Here is a 20,470-nt window from a genome sequence, read left to right on the forward strand (position 1 = left end):
AGTCTGGGTGATTTACAGCCTCAGTTTTCCGTTCTTAGCTGACAGAAGTAGCACCCGGTGTGGTTTTCTGCCATCTGCTTCAGGATTTGACATGTGCATTTGGACATGCACTTCTGGATACATTGGTTATAACAACTGGTTATTTGAGTTACTGCGTTCTTATTAGCTCAAAGCAGTTCAGTTATTCTCTTCTCTGTGGGTTCTGGGTTTTTTTGACCATTATCTATAAACTCTAGAGATAGTTGTATGGGAAAACTCCAGTAGGACCATTAAAGGTTCTCAGTCATCCAGGTCATCGTAGTCTAAGAAGTTTGGAAAGAAAAAGGCGTCTGGATTTCTTTAAGTTGCTTGAAGACGTTTCACCTCTCATCCGAGAAGCTTCTTCAGTTCTAGGGTCAAATGGTGGAGAGTCCCAGATTTAAGCCCTGTGGGGGTATCCCACCAAGAGGGACAAATATCCATCATTGCATATGCCACATGTTCCTTTACTAAAATGATATGCTGCTTCCTAAATGTGAAGTTTTGTTTTCCTGCAAACTGCCCAATAACAATGCACCTTGTGTCCCTCTTGGGGGAATACTCCCACAGGGCTTAAATCTGGGACTCCCCACCATTTGACCTTAGAACTGAAGAAACTTCTCGGATGAGAGGTGAAACGTCTTCAAGCAACTTAAAGAAGTCCAGACTTTTTTTTTCCTTTCCCAGCTCCTTAGACTTAGGTAGGACCAGTACATCTGGCAGGATCTCACTGAGTCACTTCAGACCTCCTTTGTCCCCATTCTGATAGTTGGTTTGAACCTCATCACTTTTGGGTATTACTACACCCTAGAATTATTTTAGTGAATAATAAAGTTCAGCACTATAATATCAGTATTTGTTTTTCCCATTTTCATTTAGCTTAGTTTCATTTAGCATTTTTCTTCTGTTCATCCACACCCCACCTGTGGTGGCTCTGTGCCACACCACTAGGGACTGATGCACTGTTTGAGGATTATGGAGCTAAACTAATGGTGATCTTGAGAGTAAAACGCACTGCAAGCAAACTAAGCATATGAATGAGATAAAACAAGCAGAGTTGAAAAATTCTTTGGCACTTTGTATATTTAGGAAAAAACTGCATCAGATCGGCTCAGATCAGTTATTTTTTAAACATATTCAGCTTTTTTTGCACTCTATAACCTGGCACTTCAATGCTATATAAAATGCACCAAAAAGTAGAATGTATATAACTCCAAACATGCGATATTTCTTCAATTAGAATTAAAAGACACTTTTTATTCTGCCGTTCATATGAACAGTTTATCGTCTTAGCTCAAAACTTCACTATTCCTGTCATCAGTGTGTAACAGTCTTTCTGTAATCTTCTTTTTATTTGTTCTTTTAGGTCTCCAGCGTCGACGTCTGATCCCAGCACTAACCTTGGACTCCTCTTCATCATCGCCTTCTCACCGTTCCTCCAAACAAGCCATCACGTCCTCGTCTTCCTCCTCCTCCAGCCCTGGTGCATGCTGGGTCGACGGGCCACTTGGGCCACCTGCACCCTCAAACCTCCGGGCAGTGACCGCAACAACAGAAACCTTTGAGATCAAGGTGTACGAGATAGATGATGTTGAACGGCTGCAGAAAAGGAAGGACAAAGGAGGGAGCAAGGTGAGAGGGAGGAGGGAGGAAAGACACCTGAGCTGCACAGCTGTTGTAGGTCAAGTGGTGGAGCAGGTCAACAAATTGCAGGGTTGGAAATTTGATCCTTATCTCTTCCTGCCCGTATGTCAACACGTCCTTGAGCAAAAACCTAAATGGGTGATGGGCAAAAGGTAAAAAATTCAGGCATATATGTGTCATCACAGGGTGCGTTGTTATTGGGCAGTTTGCAGGAAAACAAAACTTCAAATTTAGGAAGCAGCATATCATTTTAGTAAAGGAACATGTGGCGTATGTAAAGATGGATATTGATAATATCACTCAGTGAGTTTGCATTAGAGCTAAACTGAAGCCTAGAGAATAATGTTAATGTCTGGTGCTATCTTGTCTCCTTGGAGCCAGGCGAGGCTCCAAATATTAGCAGGGTGGAGGAGGCGAGTGTAGCTAGAAGCTAACAGACGAGTTACATTTAAAGCAGTTTACTTAATGTGACAGTTTGTGCATTAAGATTTAAAACCATAAAGAAAATATATTTTCACTTTCTTGGATAGTGGAATCCCCTGAGGGTCTACTGGTATTACTTTCAAAGAACAGGACAAAATTACAGTGAACCCAAAACTGATTAAGACACGCTGATGAAAAGCAAAACCATCTATGGAAAAGTTCTGCATACACCACCAGCAAGTGAGGACAAAAGAAAATTAAACGTTATTACAACATATCATAATCTAAGCAAGATTTTATTGTTGTCAATGCCATTATCAGTTCTGCCTACAGATCTCATTGGTTGTCAGTTCCTCCTTTCCAGCATTAACGTAGCACTTTATTATGACTGACTCTGAATACAGGGTAGAATCAGAGTAGAAAAACAGGCTAAATCGGACTTGGTTCTGCTGAAACCTCAGTAATGAGATCAACCATGTCAGGAAGTGATTTATTATTCAGATGAACCAGACAATTTGGCACCAGTTCTCAACTAAAACAGGTTCTTGGATTCCAGCTTTACTTCCGGCTTGCCTCATCCAAACAGTATCTCTCATTCTCTCTCTAAAGCCTAAAAATAGCCACTAATACACTGATTAGGAAGAGTGAACTAATGACACCAGAGTGACTAGAACATTTAATTGAATTTGTAATGGAAGTTGATACTGGGAGTGTTTTTGGAGCCACCACTCAGCAATCCTCGGTTACGATGGTTGTTGCCACTTGATATTTGTACATGCGGTGTTCAGAGCTTCATTTCGACACATTTTAAAAATATCTAGTTCCCACCGGACTACAGTTATGTAGGAGGCTGACTAGGAAGCACGTGTAAAAGAGGGAGGAAGAAGAAAATAGCAAAAAACTTTTAGGATTTATTATGGTTGACTGAAGGGGAAGGATGAATGGATGTCTTTAGAAGAGTGAAGGAGAAGGAGAGCAGAAGTGCAAGATGGCTATTGCTCTTGATTCCAGTGACACTGATTTGATGAATAATGATGGTGAAGCACATTAAAAAACAATAAGTGTTGGACACTGCTGCTAATGGAAACCCAGAAGAGGAAGCTGGTGGTTGGGCAATGGATGAAAAAGGATTTGTGTTGTTGTGACAGTGTGGAAAGAAACCAAAAGGTTTTAAAAAATACAACAGCAAGGATTTTCAGAACATGAATAGCTCAACATTAGCATTTAGTTCTGTGTGAACAGTGAACTTTTTAAATAAATCTACATATCTTGGCTTACTTAAAAAAATGATTCTAAATTCTGAGGACTTTGCAGAATAAAATTGTTAAACTTAGGAAATTGTTGTAAATGAATGCAGGTTTTGGGGGGGTTTCCACTGTTAAACCTTTATGTGATCAGAGGAGAGAGCACTGTGAGCACTGGAAAAGAGAAATGGAGAAAAAGCATGAAATATAGATTTTCCCTGCAGCAACCTTAAGAAAGCCACAATCGTGTTCCAGTGAAAGCTGCTCAGTGTCCGAAGGCGCTCAGCTGCAGCCACAGTGGGAGACGATGAGGTGCGAATGTATTTAACTGTGTGAATTTTAAGCGTGCTGCTGCTGAAGGAGACCCACCTGTGTTTCACAACACGCTCCTCTGAAAAAATAAAGCTAAATAAAATCCGTGTCTATCTGTCTGCCTTCTCTGTGTGTCAGGAGGTGGTGTATGTCAGTGCCAAGCTTCGTCTGTTGGAGCACCGCCAGCAGCGAATCAGTGAAGTCAGAGCCAAGTACCAGTGTCTCAAGAAAGAACTGGAACAAACCAAACAGTACTTGATGCTGGAGCCACACAAGTGGACCACTGAGTGTAAGTGTGGACCTCTGACACATCAGGGAATACAGGTCTGTGTGTGAGAGAGCAAAGGAGGTTAGAAACTGTTTAGGATTTTAGTGGAGGATTATTCTGAAATAAATAAGTCTATTATGTTTAAGTTATGATGCATATTTTTATATTTTATATGACTCATGTTAATTACTAATGCTGTGCTACATGACTGCTGGTTCATTCTTCAGACAAATACATTCTGTCATTTCATTATTAAAATATGAAGTGACTGGGCATTATAGATTTTACTTCAATAGACACAAATGCATTTGTGGGAAGGATTGTGTTGTTGCAGATTGATGCATCTGATGGGGCAAACTTTCACGATACGAAATAATGTTTTGCTTTGTTGTGTTTTTTTGGAAGGGTGTGGCTTAATTGCCCTCAATTGCACTGTAAGGACATTTTCTTACTACTGTACAATTTAGTAAATCAGAATCATCTAAACAGGCTTTTGCATACAATCAGCATGCTGCCATGCCCTAATCTTCTTTTTAAGAAAACACATTTAATAATAATAATAATTATCAATAGGTAGTAGTGATTTAATACAGCTGTGTTTAAATTCGCTAAGATAGCTAGCTGTCATTTCTTTGAATAAATGGTCAGAGGCACTTTTTGTACATTTTTTGCAAAGTACAAACAAACTCGGGTATGAAAAAATGGATAAATCTCTGATTTATGTGTGAATTGTGATGTGAATCCTAATCGTAACAGTTCTTGGATAATAATGCAGATTTTACATAAGTAGCAATAGGCTACATCAGACTTAATTATTCAGTTATGTACCTATTGGGCTGTATATGAAATAAAAGTGCAACCAACATAATGAATCATGCAACCATAAAAGAAGGGCTGGAGTTCCTATTGATCCTCTGAGATCTTATTCTACGCTGTCCCACAGATGGGGGAGGGTGGTCTTGAAGATTCTCTCAGCTAACAGACCACCTGCTTGGTGCAACTAACCATCCAGGTGTTGATATTCCCACTCAAGATGCAGGTGTAGAAGTTCCTGTGCACCCTGAGTGGGAGTTTAAAGTCTCTTAGGTACCTGAGATGCTATAGGTGCTGATGGGCTTTCTTCACCAGGGATTTCATGTGTCAGGACCATGACAGGTCCTTTGTGATGTAAACACTACCGTGTTTAAAGTTATCTACCCTCTTCACATGGGCCCCAAATATGCAGAGAGGGCCAAATTTCCTCTGCTACTCTCTCGTAAAGTCCATTATGAGGTCCTTGGACTTGCAGGGATTTAGCTGGAAGTTTTTCTCTTTACATTATTCGATAATCTGAGACCAGCAGGCAATGCCATCACTGTTTGATATCAAGCCCATTACAGCTATGATGTTGGAGTCTGAGGTGCTCACAACAGTGACCGGTGTAGAGAGAGTGATGATTAACTCATCGGCCGCCTTCTTTTTTCTTAAATCATAATTGTTATAAATTATTATTATGACATTTATCATTATTCCATTTTAACAATAACATGTAAAATATAACCAGTGGCACCTTTTTAATTATTAAACCCACATTCAACAGCACTTTATCAAGGAATGATGTATTTTCTCCACCTTTCTATTTGTGTCCAGTTGAGCTGCAGCAGGCCTATGAAGTGGACTCATTGGAGTATTTGGAGGCTCTGGAAACAGTGACAGACAAACTGGAGACCAGAGTCAACTTCTGCAAAGCCCATCTTATGATGATCACCTGCTTTGATGTGTCCTCAAGGCATCAGTAGACAGATGGAGGCGGAGAAGTGGCCTCGACGATGTCAATGTCTAGACCATTCCCCTGACTAATCAAACACATTTAGAAAATCTTTAACTGCAGCTCGACAGTTGGAAGGATGAACACAGGAATAGACCGACCGCATGATCCTGCATATTATTCCAGCGTCTTGTCCAGATGTGAGTAAGCAGAAGGCCAGGTGGCCGGAAAAATCAAAAGAAGATTTACGGAGAAAAATTAACAGAAAAACAGAGACAAGATTTGTAGATTTGTTTGCTGGGGCTTGGAAACAACCTCAGAAACTATCTAATGGACGGGCTACTTTCAATCAGAGAAAATATGGCTGCCCAAATAGTGTATGAGAGTCTAAAAAGACATGTCAAACCAAGTAACCAGAGAACAAAATAATTGGACCGCAGTGACACGCAGTGAGTCAAACTTTGAAAGAATGTACCGAGAGCAAAAAAAAAAGGCTATAGCTGAACAAAAACTGCCATTTTGTAAGAAGGAGAAAGCTGAAGTTGAAGTGCAAGAGAAGAATAATTTCACATCTAACACATTTTGGAAGAACATTTTTTACATGGTTAAAAGCCTTTGGCTGTAAATACGGAGTGCTGACTACAGAGTGGCCTGGTATTGTTGTGCAGCGACTAAAAGAGACTAACCGAGAGAGAATGACAAGAGGACGAAGGAAACGATTTAGAAGTGCCTTGTGAACATTTCAACAATACCAAGACCAAGTCTCCTTCTCTCTAAATTTGTGTACAAGTAAGTATGGTGCTAGTATAGAAACATCCAGAAAAGATCAGTGTCCTTGGAAGCAGTTTTCATTTTCTTTTCTAAATGTGATGTTTTACTGTGGGTCAGTGTTTCACTATATGATAAACAAACTAATAATGTGTGTTTCAATGTATGGTCTTTGGTACATTGATTAGAGATCAGAGAAACAACGTTAAAGTGGACCTGTTATGCTCTTTATTTTTACTCTCGGACTCCACAGGAGCCGCTTTGCATGAGCAACAGATCAAAAATAATCCTTATTTATTTTATACTGGGCCTCAGTGAAGTGCTCTCAGTTGATCCTCTGTGAAACACCATTTTAGTTCTTCGTACTTATTCCCAACAGGAAAAGCATAATAGGTCCCCTTTAAAGGAAAACTACAGATTAACTTAATTAAACTTGGAAGGACCAAAAACCTAAAGTTAAAAGCATTAAACATTTTTCCTGGACACAAAGTTATGTGTGTTTAAACAAAAACACTGAATCTGGTATCCTGTGGTGTCGTTTTTACTTTGGCTTTACTCACAAACGGAGCACATGTGACTCTTGGCCCTCCGGGGCATTCATACACGATGTTTCCCTCGATAGAAATTTTTAATGTTCACAAAGCTATGAAATGTCAGAAGGTAGTAGAGGTGAAAACACTTCTCTCTGATCTGGTGTTAAATACAACCAACGACTGACTCCCTGCCTCCCTGCCTGACTCACAGGCAGTCTGTCTGTTATTCGTATCTGTGTTGTTCTGCTCTATTCTAAAAGAAACTGAATGATTTGTCATTGTGTGTGTTTTATAATAAGGTATCCTTTTTTTATTTGAGTGCAATGGGACCATGTAGAGACTATGTACGATAGTAGCATTGAGCAGGATAATCGAAATCTGAAGACATATTTATAGATAAATTGTGAGGGACACGCAGGTGCGTCAATATACTGTGTTTAACATTTAATTATAATGAAACAAGGTAGTAGATTTAATCAATATTTTGGGACTACAGCTATAGGGTGTTTAAACACTTTTAATATCCCCTATATTGTAAAGGACAATTAAATTATATAAAAAAAATTAAAGGAACCTAATTAAAAAGGGAGGAGACGAGCTTAAGACATAGATCTCTGCCTGGTTCCACTTTTTGGATGGATAGCAACTCCTAAGATTTGTTAGTATTATTATCTATGGTGCTTGAGATACTTATGATCTAAATGTTTGTACAAATATAAATATACGAAAGAGTCCATTTCCCCCTGAAACACAAAACAACGCCTTTCAAATGCTTCTTCTACATCACTGTCATCGTGTCTGTTGTTGTCGAGCAGAGAGCATTATGGGAGAGCGACATGAGAGCAGTGGAAATGATGTCACCGTATTGGTGTAATTTGTCAAAAGCGTTGTAGTGCTGATTTTTTCCTCCACTAAGAGCAAAAAACCAGAACGTGCTGTCGCTGAAACAGAAAATACAGTTAATTCAGTGAAGTTTTTATCTTCACGTGGATCTGAATCAGCTAATGATTTCATGTAGTGCATACTGGCGGGGATAGCCAAGAGATAATCTAGTGAGAAATTACCCCTGAGAGCAAGACGCTTTTGACAAACTTGAGAGGCTTTTTTTGTTTTTTAAGAGCATCTCTGATCATTTCCTGTTTTTATCCCCATGTTCATTGTGCAAGTCATGAATGAAAGTTTATTTATTTGAGTTGCTACTTAATGTTCTTATTTACGTACACCTCATGATCTTACAAAGTTACTATGCATTGATGAAAAAGAAAAATAACTGTACATACTTTGCTGAGCCCATGTCATATATAAATATATATACTGTGCACATAGCATATATGCCATCATTTTTATTTTAGATATTTTTTTTGTTGTTGGTTTCATTTGCTCCTGTTGTTCCTCTTGAGGATTTCAATGGGTTTGGTTCCCCAAACATTCACATGCAGAACAGGGATGCTAGTTGATTACATGCAAATCAGAAGCCTTCCAGTATGAAGGCAGCTGTGTTGCTTTAAGAGAAATGTCTGTGTCTTATGAACTGCAGCCCTGTGTAATTAGCAGCGAGTGTTTTGGGAAATCTAACCTCTAAATGAGCTAATGGCTTGTATTGAACTATCCTTTTTAAGATGCTATGTGGGAGGTTTCTTCCTTGATATGTTACTGCCAAATCTAATGGGATATCCCTTTATTATTGTAGTAATAATCAAAAATTGCTAGAAACTATTACAGCTAAAAGAATAGCGGGGTGTTTTAAATCAAGTTATTCACAGATTTCCATCTGCAAAGTCACTCTGCACAACATAAGCATCACATGATCTATGGAATAAACTGACAAATATGCTGTGCTGGTGCATATTTTGTAGACACATTTAAGAATTATAATGTGCTATCTGTAAATCTCATACAAGGCATCTTAGGGAGCATTGTGTGTTAAAGTCCGGGTCAGACCACATTTACCAAAAACAGATGTTATCATTAGCATTAGGAGTCAACTTCTGCTTTGCTCAGTTGTAAGACACAGGGTCAGTTGTTTGAAGATCTCTGGATAACTAAAAATAAAAAAATCACTTTTCTGTTCCAGTCTCTTGATAAAAATGCCAGTTGTGAGACATATTCATGCTAAATACCCTCAGTAATTCTATTTAAAACAACACATTATCAGTGTAAATGTGGAACAAATGGTGCACAGGAGTCTCGCTGTGCTCATATTGTCCACTGCAGATTTACCGTTTTTGTGAAATCTGGTCTGACATATGGTAAAGATGGAAGAAAAAGATGGAGGGATGTAAATAAAGGAATGTATTAAAAGAGTTTCACACTTGATGCTTCATTCTTTGCACACAGAATAGACGAAGTAGTGTGCAGATGTCCAGAAGGCGTGCTGTTTCACTTCTGATGAACTAAAAATCTTTTGCATTACGACTCAAACTCATCAGAAATTTAAATGATGTAACATGGAACACGTAACATTGTACGTTATTGCATTGGGCTGTTAGATTTACATAAACAAGGGACTGGGACAACTCAAAAATATCATTTAGTTTCCAGAGCATGTGTAAATGTGGACCTTGAGTACCCTGTAGGCAGCTTTTCTGTGACATACAGTAATGCCCTGTTGAGCCTGCTTTGATCATCAGTGCACGGCAGGGAACAGGAAGGAGGAGAAGGCAGGAATGGGAGCGAGGAGAAATAATAGATTAGAGACGAGAGAAGAATAAAGGTAGCAAAGGGGGAAATGCAAGAAGAAAGGAAGACAAGTGAGAAAGAAGACGAGTACAGGACTGCTTTTTATCCAAGAAGAGAGGAGTGACAAGAAGAAGCACCAAAACTGTACAAGAGAAATAAAGTAGGTGAAATTATTCAATATAAGATTACACTGTACTGCATTTTAAAAGTGTAGCAAAAGAAGGATCCTTTAGGTGATTTGTAACTAATACTATGAGATAACTGCAGAAGAGCTCAACTCAATACTACAACTCTTGTAGCTGCAACATAAGCCCACCGTGCTTGACAGCTGATAAGAGTGCGTTGAATTATGTCCATCAGCATGTCCACTTTGGTCTCATCTAAGCACATTGTTGTAGAAGTGGTTTGTTAATTAATTATAATCTTACAAAAACTGGCCATGTTTTTTTTGTTGTTTTTAGAGAGAAGAACCTTTCTTGTGGCAAACCTTCCAAACAAGTGACACCTGTTCAGTCTTTAATTTTACTATCGTGAACTTAACATGCTAACTGAGGCCTGTCGACTCTGAGCTGTAGCTCTTAGGTTTTTGTGGAGTGTACACACAGCCTAAGAAATTGGGAACCAATGAATGCAAGAATAGTGACTCTAGCATAGCTAAAAATCCTCAAAAAGCAAGTGTGCAACTTTTAGTCAACATGCAGAGAACAGGTTTAAGTGTTTTCAGGTGACTGCAGTAATGGTAGTTACTATTAAGCTTCACAGTCCTTTGATTTAAGTCTGCTCTTAAATCAAAGGACTGAAAAAGCCACAGCGTTCTCATCCTCACAGCCTCAAATACTGTATTTTGGCAAAGCTGCTAGCATCGCCAAATTACATGTGACTACTAACTTGTCACATGTGGACACTTAAAGGACCTCTTGGTCTTTCATTTAAACACACTGGGTAAGCATCATTTTGCTGCAAGGTTAATGCTTGGTTTTTTTGCTTTTAATTACCTAAATATAATCAAGTACTGAAGCAAAAGTGAGTAAAAGCAAACATCAGTGAGCCAAAACCAAATAAGACACAAATCCCACAGTTCTGGTAGGAAAACTTCTGACTTTTGTATCTTTAAGAAAAGGTAAATTATGGAGAGGAGAGTTATTAAGATGGAGCGAGAGGAAATGAATAATATTAGCAGATAGCGAGTAAGGTGACAGTAAAGGTGAGGTAGTGCAGGGGGAGGAACAGTGACATAGAGTGTCTCTGAAAATGAGAATGAAAATGTGAAAATTAAAAAATGGGGCTGAGTAAATGGTAGAGGGGGGAATGAATTGAGGTGGTGAAAGAAAGAAAAAAACATTTGGTGTTCTTTATTTCTGTGTGGTCAGGTTGCCTGCAGAGACGTGCAGTGAAAGAGAAAGAGAGACTCCGGCAAATAGAGAATTTCATTTGAAAGCCTTTGGAGAGAGAGAGATATAAATGGGGAAGACAGACAGTGAGTGACAGAGAGGGAGAGACAGGAGGTTATAGCTAAGAAACACTAAATCTCATTTGATGGATGTTATATGGGAAAAGTGAGCGAGTGAAGGACTGAAAGCAACAAAACCAATGAAGTGAGTAATGTAGGTAGGAGCGGTGCAGCAGCACAGACGGCTCCCACAGGCCATTCACTCCACTAGGGTCCACTCAGTCTTTGAAACACAGTAAGCTTGCATCGTTTCTCTCTTCAAAGTTGAAAAATAATCTGTTGATACCTCGTTTCTACAGTTTTTTTTTCTATAATTACAAAAAATATTTTGAGCCAAAAGGAAAAAAATCAGCTCAGTTTTTTGAGAAGACTGAGAAAGATGGCAGAAAAACACCCATTCGTGCACACACGCCCCTAGGACATAGTGTCATCAGTTTGCATATGGCAGAATTTTGGGATTAACATGGGAAAACTGTGTGTGTGTGCAGAGAAACAAAAACAGGGATTAACATGGGAAGTATGTGTGATGGAAATACACAGAGGGTGATGTATGTACTTTACTAAACCAACACACACACACACACCCTAGGATCACTCATCACAATGGAATCTATAGATTACAGAGGAGACCGGGGCCAACAGGGGCTTTCCTCCCTCCCTCTGCTTCTTCCTCTCCAGTTCTCAAACAAGGACAGGATGCAGAAACTTTAGGATTAATGGGATTAATTGTGCTTAAATGTTTCCATAAACCTAATTTAAACAGGATAACAGGCTGGCTACAAAACTGCAGAAATATCACTGGCGTTTCATGGAATTCTGGGAAAAGCAGGTTCTTGGATATCATTAATGAGATGTTTTATGGCTAGAATTTATGAAAGCGATTAATGTAAAACTGCACCAAACCAAAGCTAAAAAGGTTTTATTTGCCACGAGAAAGTATAAAGAGGAGCCTGAAGTGTTGCTGGAGCTGTTTTAACAACAGTTCCTTACTTTAAGACTGTTGAGACAATAAAGGTCAGGTATGGATGGCAAAATAACAAATCCGTTTATTCAGGTTGATGAATAAAAAGAACGTAAGGCAGTGAAATCAGTTACATGAAGACGTTTCTTTCGCCTTCGTCTTAGCGTCTGCTGGAGGAATGATGATCCATCTCACTGTGACATTCCTTCATCTTCATCGTTAGTTCGGTCGTCAATGGGTGATCTTCACCATGGGTGAACTTTACGATTCCATAAGCCTGGAATAGGAGACATAAGCATAACTAGCTTTCTTCCCTGTTAGTACCAGAACAATCTTGTATGGTGATGTAATGAAACGGGATCATCACATAATGCTACACAATCTATTCTATAAAGGAAACTGAAAGTAACTGTTTTCATGACATTTTACTTAAAGATTAAGTACTTTAGAGATTATTGTAAAACTAACCAAAGATGTTTTTAATCCTGCCTGATCATCTCTGCTGTTACATGTCTCCACACGATCTTAGGTGCCTGACATGAAGGCAACTGGTCTTCGTTTTTGGTTCGTAAAAGAAGTCCCGTTGCCTTCATTTCGAGGGCTTAAGACTAACATGACCTGGTACAAAGACATGTCTCCAGACTTGTTCTATTAGCTAATAATAAAGTTTAAAATGTAAAAAATGTCCTTGTTGATATTTAGTCCTTCAAACCTGTTTGAATGTGTCCAAAGCATCTTCGATGTTTTCCAGGTAATGCTGCAGCTTTCCAACTCTCATCAGCTGTATCCCATGGACTGGATGGGGATCGGGGTAGTACTGTCTTTAGGAAGAAAGACAACATGTACATGTAATTAGATTTCACCACAACAAGTGAAAAGTTCCATTATTGTTTTCATTTCTTTCAGGGTGTTGTTCTTCTGGTATCATTTGCACTGTAATTTTCCTTTACATTTATTCTATCTATTCTATTTTTGCTTGAAAATGCTCCACACTGCTCTTACGGGAGCAGTTAATGCTTCTTCTTATGCAAAAAATGGCTGCAATACTAAACAGAGAATTAGTATTCATAAAACCGCTCTGCCCCTGGATGTGGATGGCTGGCTGGGTTAAATCAACAGCAGAGTCCTGCGCAGGAAACCCTGAGGGACATGTTCACAAGCCCTCTGCCAGTTTATAGAAAACATGTACACTGGATGCACAAACTCACATGGCTCTTCCAATATCGGTACAAAGAGTAAATAATTAGTTCATCGCTGCCCAATCATGATAAAGCTCACATTACGCCTGCTACATCCTAGGTTCATCAATCATCCCCAATTTCCTGTCTAGCATCTAAGCATTTCCAAAAAACATTGCACGTTACTATAATCTCATTCCATTTATCAGAGAGGGGTACACCCTAAGTGAGGACTCAAATGCATCATGCCGACGCAAATGCAGATGTTCGTAAGGAAGGTCTGATCACAGCTGATCAGTCAGACAGGACAAACAAAACAAGAGGGAGCTGCCAGACAAGAGAGAGGACACTGGAACACTCAGCGTGAGGTATGAAGGTGATTCGCCACTGAAAGAGAGAGAGACACACAGTTGGAGGATAATAAGGCAAAAACAGAAGGAAGGAAGAGGAAACACAGGAGGACAAGTACAAAAGAAAAAAAGAAGAGAAAGAACACAAGCATAACTCATGAGCTAGGATGGGAACTTGTGATGAGGGAGTGATGTGAAATATTAGCTTACTAATCCGTACACAGTAATTACATCACAGCCCCTGTCTTTAAATCTGAGGCAGTATAGAGTCTACTGGCAGTCCTCTTCTCCTTCTTGTTTCAGCTCCTTCCCTTACGGTTCGCCACAGTGGATCATCGTCCTCCATCTCACCCTATCATCTTCTTCTGTCACACCAACCGTCTCCATGTCCTCCTTCACTACATCCATGAACCTCTTAAGTCTTCCTCTTCCTCCTGCTTGGTAGCTCCATCGTCAGTGTCCTCTGTCTCTCCATTCTGATCACTCCCTACCTGCACTCTCTTCTTCCTCTTTGCTATCCACTGTTCACCTGTTTGGATGACTGACCCCATATATTTATTGTCTTCCTTCTATTGACTTTCATTCCTTTTCTGCCCACCTCTCCAGACTCTCTATCACTGATTTCATGTCCTCACCCTCACATAGTTCTCTACCCCTCCTAACTTCCCCAGGTAGTCCCACAGTTTCTCTCTTGGCACCCTACAAAGACACAGTGCAACTCCTTGTTACCTTCTCTGTAGATCTTTACCAGCACATATGTGTGCTGTTATACGGGAAATGCACAGTTTATTATACTGTTAACTAGAAATGACGGCACATCACATCTGAGGTCATGCAGTGTAATGCAAAGATAATTCAACAAAAAAGGTAAGAAATTAAAGAGAGTAGATGGGTAATAACAAGTAATGTGCCATTCAAAACCCAATGTTGCTGCCTGCATAAAAATACACACAGCCAAGGAGACAAATTACCACCTTTCAGTCCTTCTGTCTCTAGAAGGGAACGTTCCAGTGACAGAAAACGACGCAGTTTGTGTATCAGCAGTGACAGATTCAGAGCTGTCATCAAGCCAATCAATGATTTTGACATCAAGAGACTCCCACATCTCTCACAGAGACACACACACAGACACACACAGCTCAGCAACTCTGGTGTACTTCAATGCAAAACTAATAAAATCCATCTAACAGCAGCAGCTGTTTTAAAATAAACACAGGGCCTATTAAACATATTAAAAAACACACTCTTGTTTTGCGTTCTACATGGACATATTTAATGCAAGATCTGCAAATAAGAAAATGTGCTGTCAAATTAATTAGAGGGATTTCTTCTTTTTCCTCTAAATGCATTTAATTATAATTCGTATCTGTGGAGCAAATGGATTTAGATGCACATATGCATAAAAATGGATGAGCTTGACTGCTTATTGATATGTGTGCATGACACTGACTGTAAATGTTTACAAATACATGTGTTACAGTGAAAGTTCACACACACACATGCTGAACTGGGACATTGCTCATCCTATAAAGATAAATACACACTAGGGACTGTTAGGAAACAGCTTTGTTGTTGGCAAACACTGGAGTTCTCAAACACTCATTTACCCGGCTCTTCTTTCCCTTTATTCTCCTTTCTTTTCCATCCCCCTCCTCTAATCTCTCATTCCTTTTTCCCGCTTCACATCTCCTTCCTCTGTTTCTCCCCGTTTATATTTGTGCTTTTTACCCCGCTAGCTGCAGGGATTAAAGTTGCCAATGTTGTTCAGCTGTTTCCCGCCCTCTTCGGCTGCTCTCCATTCATTTCTCTTCTCCACTCTACCTCTGCAGCCCTCTTTAATCTTCCTTCTATTTATTTGTTCTGTCCTCCTTTCTCTTGATTACATATTTTAAAGAACTGTGTACCGATAAAGCTCGAGCCCTTCTCCATTTCCATTTCCTCCACTTCTCCGTCTCTGACAAACAAACAAAAAGAGCTGTGAGTAAACACATATACATGAATGCACACGCGCATCGGCATTAATGTATGAGCGTGCGCACACAAAGATAAGGTCGATACAAATCCACTTCACCCTGTTTGACCCGGCATATTTGCCAGTTTTCACTTCTCTCCAGAGTAAAGACACCAGAAGGGGATTCAATACGCGCTATAATAGAAACAGCACCTGATGTTAACCGGGCATTACTCTTAATTATTTCTTTATGGGCAGCAGCTTCCCCCGGCTAAGTTTTCCACTCTTGTTTAACAATAAAATCTGTTCTGGTAATGAAGAGAAATCCAAAATGAATTTCCATGTAGTGGCCACAGCTGGAGTCATTTCAAACTCTATAGTTTCCTAGTTTTTCACCACTTTTTACCCACAATGCTAACAGCCCATTTGTTTGAACCTCAAAGCCAAACTAAACTATCAACTGACAAGCCAACCAATTAAAGAGGTGGCCCCTTATCCTCTGGTTAAAATTGAATTATTAAACAGAAAGTTCAAAGAATAAACCAACAAAATTAGTAGCCCATGAATAATAAGTTACAATATTGGCTTAATCACCAAGCCAGTGATTCTGACTTCCACGACATACAAACACACTGATAAGTATGCCCAATAATAAGGCTCCAGGTCCAGACGGCTTCCCTGCAGAATTCTACAAAGAATTCTGGATAATTTTGGCACCAGTATTCCACGGCATGTTGCAGGAAATCGAGGAAAATGGCAGACTACCACCAAATATGAATTCTGCCAACATTAGTCTCCTGCTAAAACCAGGCAAAGACCCTTTATTTCCCTCAAGCTATCGTCCAATTTCTCTTTTAAATGTAGACCTTAAAATAATCTGCAAAGCTCTCTCAAAGAGATTAGAGAAAATGACCCCCCTCTTAATTCATCCTGACCAAACTGGTTTCATAAAAGGCAGGCACTCCTCAACAAACACTCGTAGATTACTTAATTTAATAGACTACTCATACGATAAAAACATCGAAACCATAATATTATCTCTAGATGCAGAAAAAGCATTTGACAGAGTTAACTGGAAATTTTTATTTGCAACTTTACACAAATTTGGTTTTGGAAACTCTTTCATAAACTGGATAAGAATATTATACAATTCCCCAACAGCTCGTATCAGAACAAATGACCAGACATCCTCCAGCTTCTATCTCCTGAGGGGCACCAGACAGGGATGCCCACTCTCCCCTTCACTTTTTGCAATTTTTATCGAACCTCTAGCAGCAGCATTTAGACAGGCTACAACAATTAAGGGCATAAAATGTAAGAACATAGAACATAAAATCAGTCTCTATGCGGATGATGTGTTGCTTTTTCTGCAAAACACACAAACCAACCTCTCTGAGGTAATTACTTTAATAAACTGGTTTTCAAGAGTTTCAGATTATTCAATTAACTGGCCAAAATCTACAGTTCTCCCCATTAACTGCTCCTTCCATAATTCTTCCTCTGCCCCACTGCAATCCGGAAATAATAAATATTTAGGTATTAATGTCTCTCCTAAGCTTTCAGACTTAACTAAATTAAACCACATCCCACTTCTAAAGAAAGTAGAAGGCGATCTGACTAGATGGAAATCTTTACCCATATCACTCATGGGAAGGGTCGCCACTATAAAAATGATGATCTTGCCAAAAATAAATTACTTATTTTTGATGATCCCTAACAAACCATCACAAGATTGGTTCAGATCTCTGGATTCATATATTTCCAAATTCCTTTGGAAAGATAAACCCCCGCGTATCAGCTTAAAAACGCTACAAAGAACCAAGGATAGAGGAGGATTAGATCTGCCTAATTTTCACCAATACTTCTTAGCCAACAGGCTTCAGTTCATCTCAGAATGGTTAAAACATACCTTCTTAGTTGAGCCCTGGCTAGATGTTGAACAGGCACTATGCAAGGATCTAGAGATTTCAGACCTACCATTTATTAGCTCAAACATCAAAAGACATGAATGCTTTAAAAGTATCAACATCAGCTTTTCTCTGACAGCATGGTGGGAGTTTCTAAAAATAACGGAGTCTTCATTAATCCCATGCAAACGTACACCTATCTGGAATAACCCTGACATATTACAAAACAATAATATGATTAATTTCCCAGAATGGAGTTGTAAAGGAATTAAATACTTAGAACATATATTAGAGGGAACAGAATTTATTCCATTTGATGGACTAGTTACACAATATGGGATCAACAAGACAAGATTTTTAGAATATCAACAAATTAAATCCATAGTAAAAAAGAAATTTAACCTCAGTCAAGTTGAATTACAAACACCACTAAGTGCGGCACATTTCCTTACTCTTAAATCCCCCAAATTATTATCTAAAATATACAGAACACTTTCTAAATTAGATGAATCAATATCCCTTCCTACTGCAAAGTGGGAAGCAGATTTATCAGTCAGCTTAGACCAAAACCTCTGGTCTCAGATTTGCTTAAAAACCTTTAAATTAATTAAAAATCCCAGTCTGCAATTAATACAATACAAAATACTACATAGAGTGCACTATACAGGTCATCGGATGTTCAAGATGGGCTTTACATCTTCCAACAACTGCTCACACTGTCAAGGCAATACACCAGACAATTACATCCACGCTCTTTGGTTCTGTCCATCAGTGCAAAAGTTTTGGCGCGAGATATGTGAAGACTTATCAAAGTGTCTGAAATGTAACATTCCAACCTCCCCCTTAGTGTGTTTACTGGGCAGCTTAGATAATGTCACTTCAGAAAAGAATATAGCCCATATGATCTTCACTGCCCTATGCATAGCCAAGAAAACAGTCCTCATGAACTGGAAAAATAAAAATAATCTTAATTCTAACCAATATAGAAATTATCTATTAGATTACATTAGTCTTGATACAGCCTCTGCCACCACATCAGATCAATTGCTCTGGACTCCTTTTGTCAGCTCCATCACCTAGTGGGGGTGGGGGGTCATAATTTGGTCCCACCTTCACTGTTGTGATTGGTGTGGGGGTAGGGACAGGCTTAGGGCGTCGGGGGGTTCCCCGGAGGCATCTTCCTTGGGGGGCTCAACCCGGGGTAGCGGTCATGTCCGGTTGGGGGCTCTGTTGGCTCTCAGGTGACTGTTTCCTCGCGGCTGCGTGCAGCGGGGCTAGGGGAGGGTCTGTGCTGACGGACGTGGGTTACTGACCTGGTAGCCTGGCTGGCCCTGGGTGGGTCCGGGATGGGCGTGAGGTTCTGGGGGCGCTCCGTCTCTGGGCTGGGGCCCGGGCCGGGCCTCGGGGGCTTGGATCCTGGTTGGTGTGTTGCCGGGGTTGTGGGCGGGTGGGTGCATGGGGGCCCGGCCCTGGAGCAGGGTGCCGCCGGTGCGTCGAACCACCTGGGGGGCTCTTCAACTGGTGGGGGAGATTGTCACATCTTGCAGGAGCTTTCCTCTCTTCAGGAACTCTCTCTGCAGGAGGGGGAGATACAGGAGAGGTGGAGGAAGATCTCAGCCTGGGCGTTTACTGTCTTATGTAGTCTGGAAGATGAGTGGATGGTGGGGTGGGTGCAGTTTTCTCTGTGGTGGGGTTGGGTGGACTGTCCCGGGCTCTGTGGGGCCGGGAGGCGCTGCTGCACTGGGCCCCGGTCTGGATGGGCCTGGGCCCCCTTTCCCTGGCGGGTCGCGGAGTGTGGGAGTGCCTACTGGGGTCAGCGGGGGAGCTGGCCCCAGGGAGGGGTTACTTGCCCCTCCCTTCCTTCCCTCCCCATCTCCAGCTGCCTCTCTCTTCCCGCTCCACCACAACCACCCACACATGCAGGGCCTTGGAGTAGGGGTATGTCACCAGGGTGCAGAGGAGGCTACCCCCCCCCCCCCTCTGTCCCCTTCTGGCTGCCTCTGCCTCAATTTTATCCCACAACTTAGACATTCACATTATTCACACTCTCATTACACATACATATAGGATCTTGGGGGTGGGCACAATCACGGAGTCCAAATTACCATCAGGGTGTACACCTCACCCCTGGCGTCGTTGCCCACCTCTCAATTTTAAATACACTTAGACATTGAGGGCTATCAGGAGGGACTATGCGCTTACCTGCTGCTCCTTGGCAGGTAGCTCCATGCCCTCCTGGGTTTTAATTGCACCTTAGAACACACATGCATCAACACTACAATGAGCGGGTGGAGGGAGGTTTGGAGTCTTCTCCCACCCCCATTCTCTGCGGCCTGCTGGAGCGGGAGGGCTAGGTGGAGTTGGCCGTCCGACTGCGGTCTGGAGTGTGGGGCCTCCCTGCTGCTACGGAGTCGGGGTGGTCTACCTCTCCCCACCGCAGGGAAAAGGGTAACACCACCTGGGTCTGGGTGCAGTTCCCCCCTCCAGGGGCAAGGGTACCTAGACCCGGTTTGTAGAGTACGCTTGGGGAGTGTGATCGTGTGTACAGCGTCTCTTTATGTCTGTCTCCACGTTGGTTGAGTGTGGAGTAAGTGCATTTGAGAGCATGAGGGGGGAAATGGATGTTTGTGTCTGTGTGTGCCTGTATGTCTGTGTCTATATGTCAGGTTGGGTATCAGACGCCACCTCTCTGGGGACACCTCAGGCCCTCCAAGGTTTGGAGGCCTATCTCCACCTACCACCACTTCCCCTGCCGGTGGCGGACTCCCTCAGGTGTCGGTGCGTTGGTGGTTCTTTGTGTCTGGGGGTGGGCGTCCAGGTACACACCGGCTCACTCCTTGGCGGCCGCTTATCGGGGCCTGGAGCCTGGGGCTCGCTCGGGCCCCTTCGGGGGTGGGGTGCCCCCGGCCTCTCGGCCTGGGGCTCGGTCACTCAGGCACAGCTGGCGGCCGGCGGAGCTCACGGGCGCGTCACTGCAACTCCCCCTGGCTTCTGCTCCGCGGCTGCTGAGTGAGCCCTCATCTGGGACTCTCCTCAG

At 41.3% G+C, this 20,470-nt stretch overlaps 2 protein-coding genes across 4 annotated transcripts in view; one reads left to right on the forward strand and one right to left on the reverse strand.

The window, feature by feature from the left end:
* kif26ba (kinesin family member 26Ba) overlaps positions 1–9,253 on the forward strand; it is a 102,958-nt gene extending 93,705 nt beyond the window's left edge. For all 3 annotated transcript variants that reach the window (XM_082527148.1, XM_082527147.1, XM_082527149.1), the window contains 3 exons: positions 1,385–1,650; positions 3,780–3,930; positions 5,539–9,253. In XM_082527148.1, coding sequence (XP_082383274.1) covers positions 1,385–1,650; positions 3,780–3,930; positions 5,539–5,687 — 566 coding nt within the window. In that variant the 3' untranslated portion in view covers positions 5,688–9,253. The remainder of the gene's footprint in view (positions 1–1,384; positions 1,651–3,779; positions 3,931–5,538) is intronic.
* A 2,855-nt stretch (positions 9,254–12,108) lies between these two features.
* smyd3 (SET and MYND domain containing 3) overlaps positions 12,109–20,470 on the reverse strand; it is a 116,135-nt gene continuing 107,773 nt past the window's right edge. The window contains exons 11-12 of the mRNA XM_082552146.1: positions 12,760–12,868; positions 12,109–12,324 (exon numbers count right to left, since the gene is read on the reverse strand). Coding sequence (XP_082408272.1) covers positions 12,208–12,324; positions 12,760–12,868 — 226 coding nt within the window. The 3' untranslated portion in view covers positions 12,109–12,207. The remainder of the gene's footprint in view (positions 12,325–12,759; positions 12,869–20,470) is intronic.

The sequence above is a fragment of the Aulonocara stuartgranti genome, assembly GCF_965226115.1.
Source record: "Aulonocara stuartgranti genome assembly, chromosome: 1".
NCBI lineage: Eukaryota > Metazoa > Chordata > Actinopteri > Cichliformes > Cichlidae > Aulonocara > Aulonocara stuartgranti.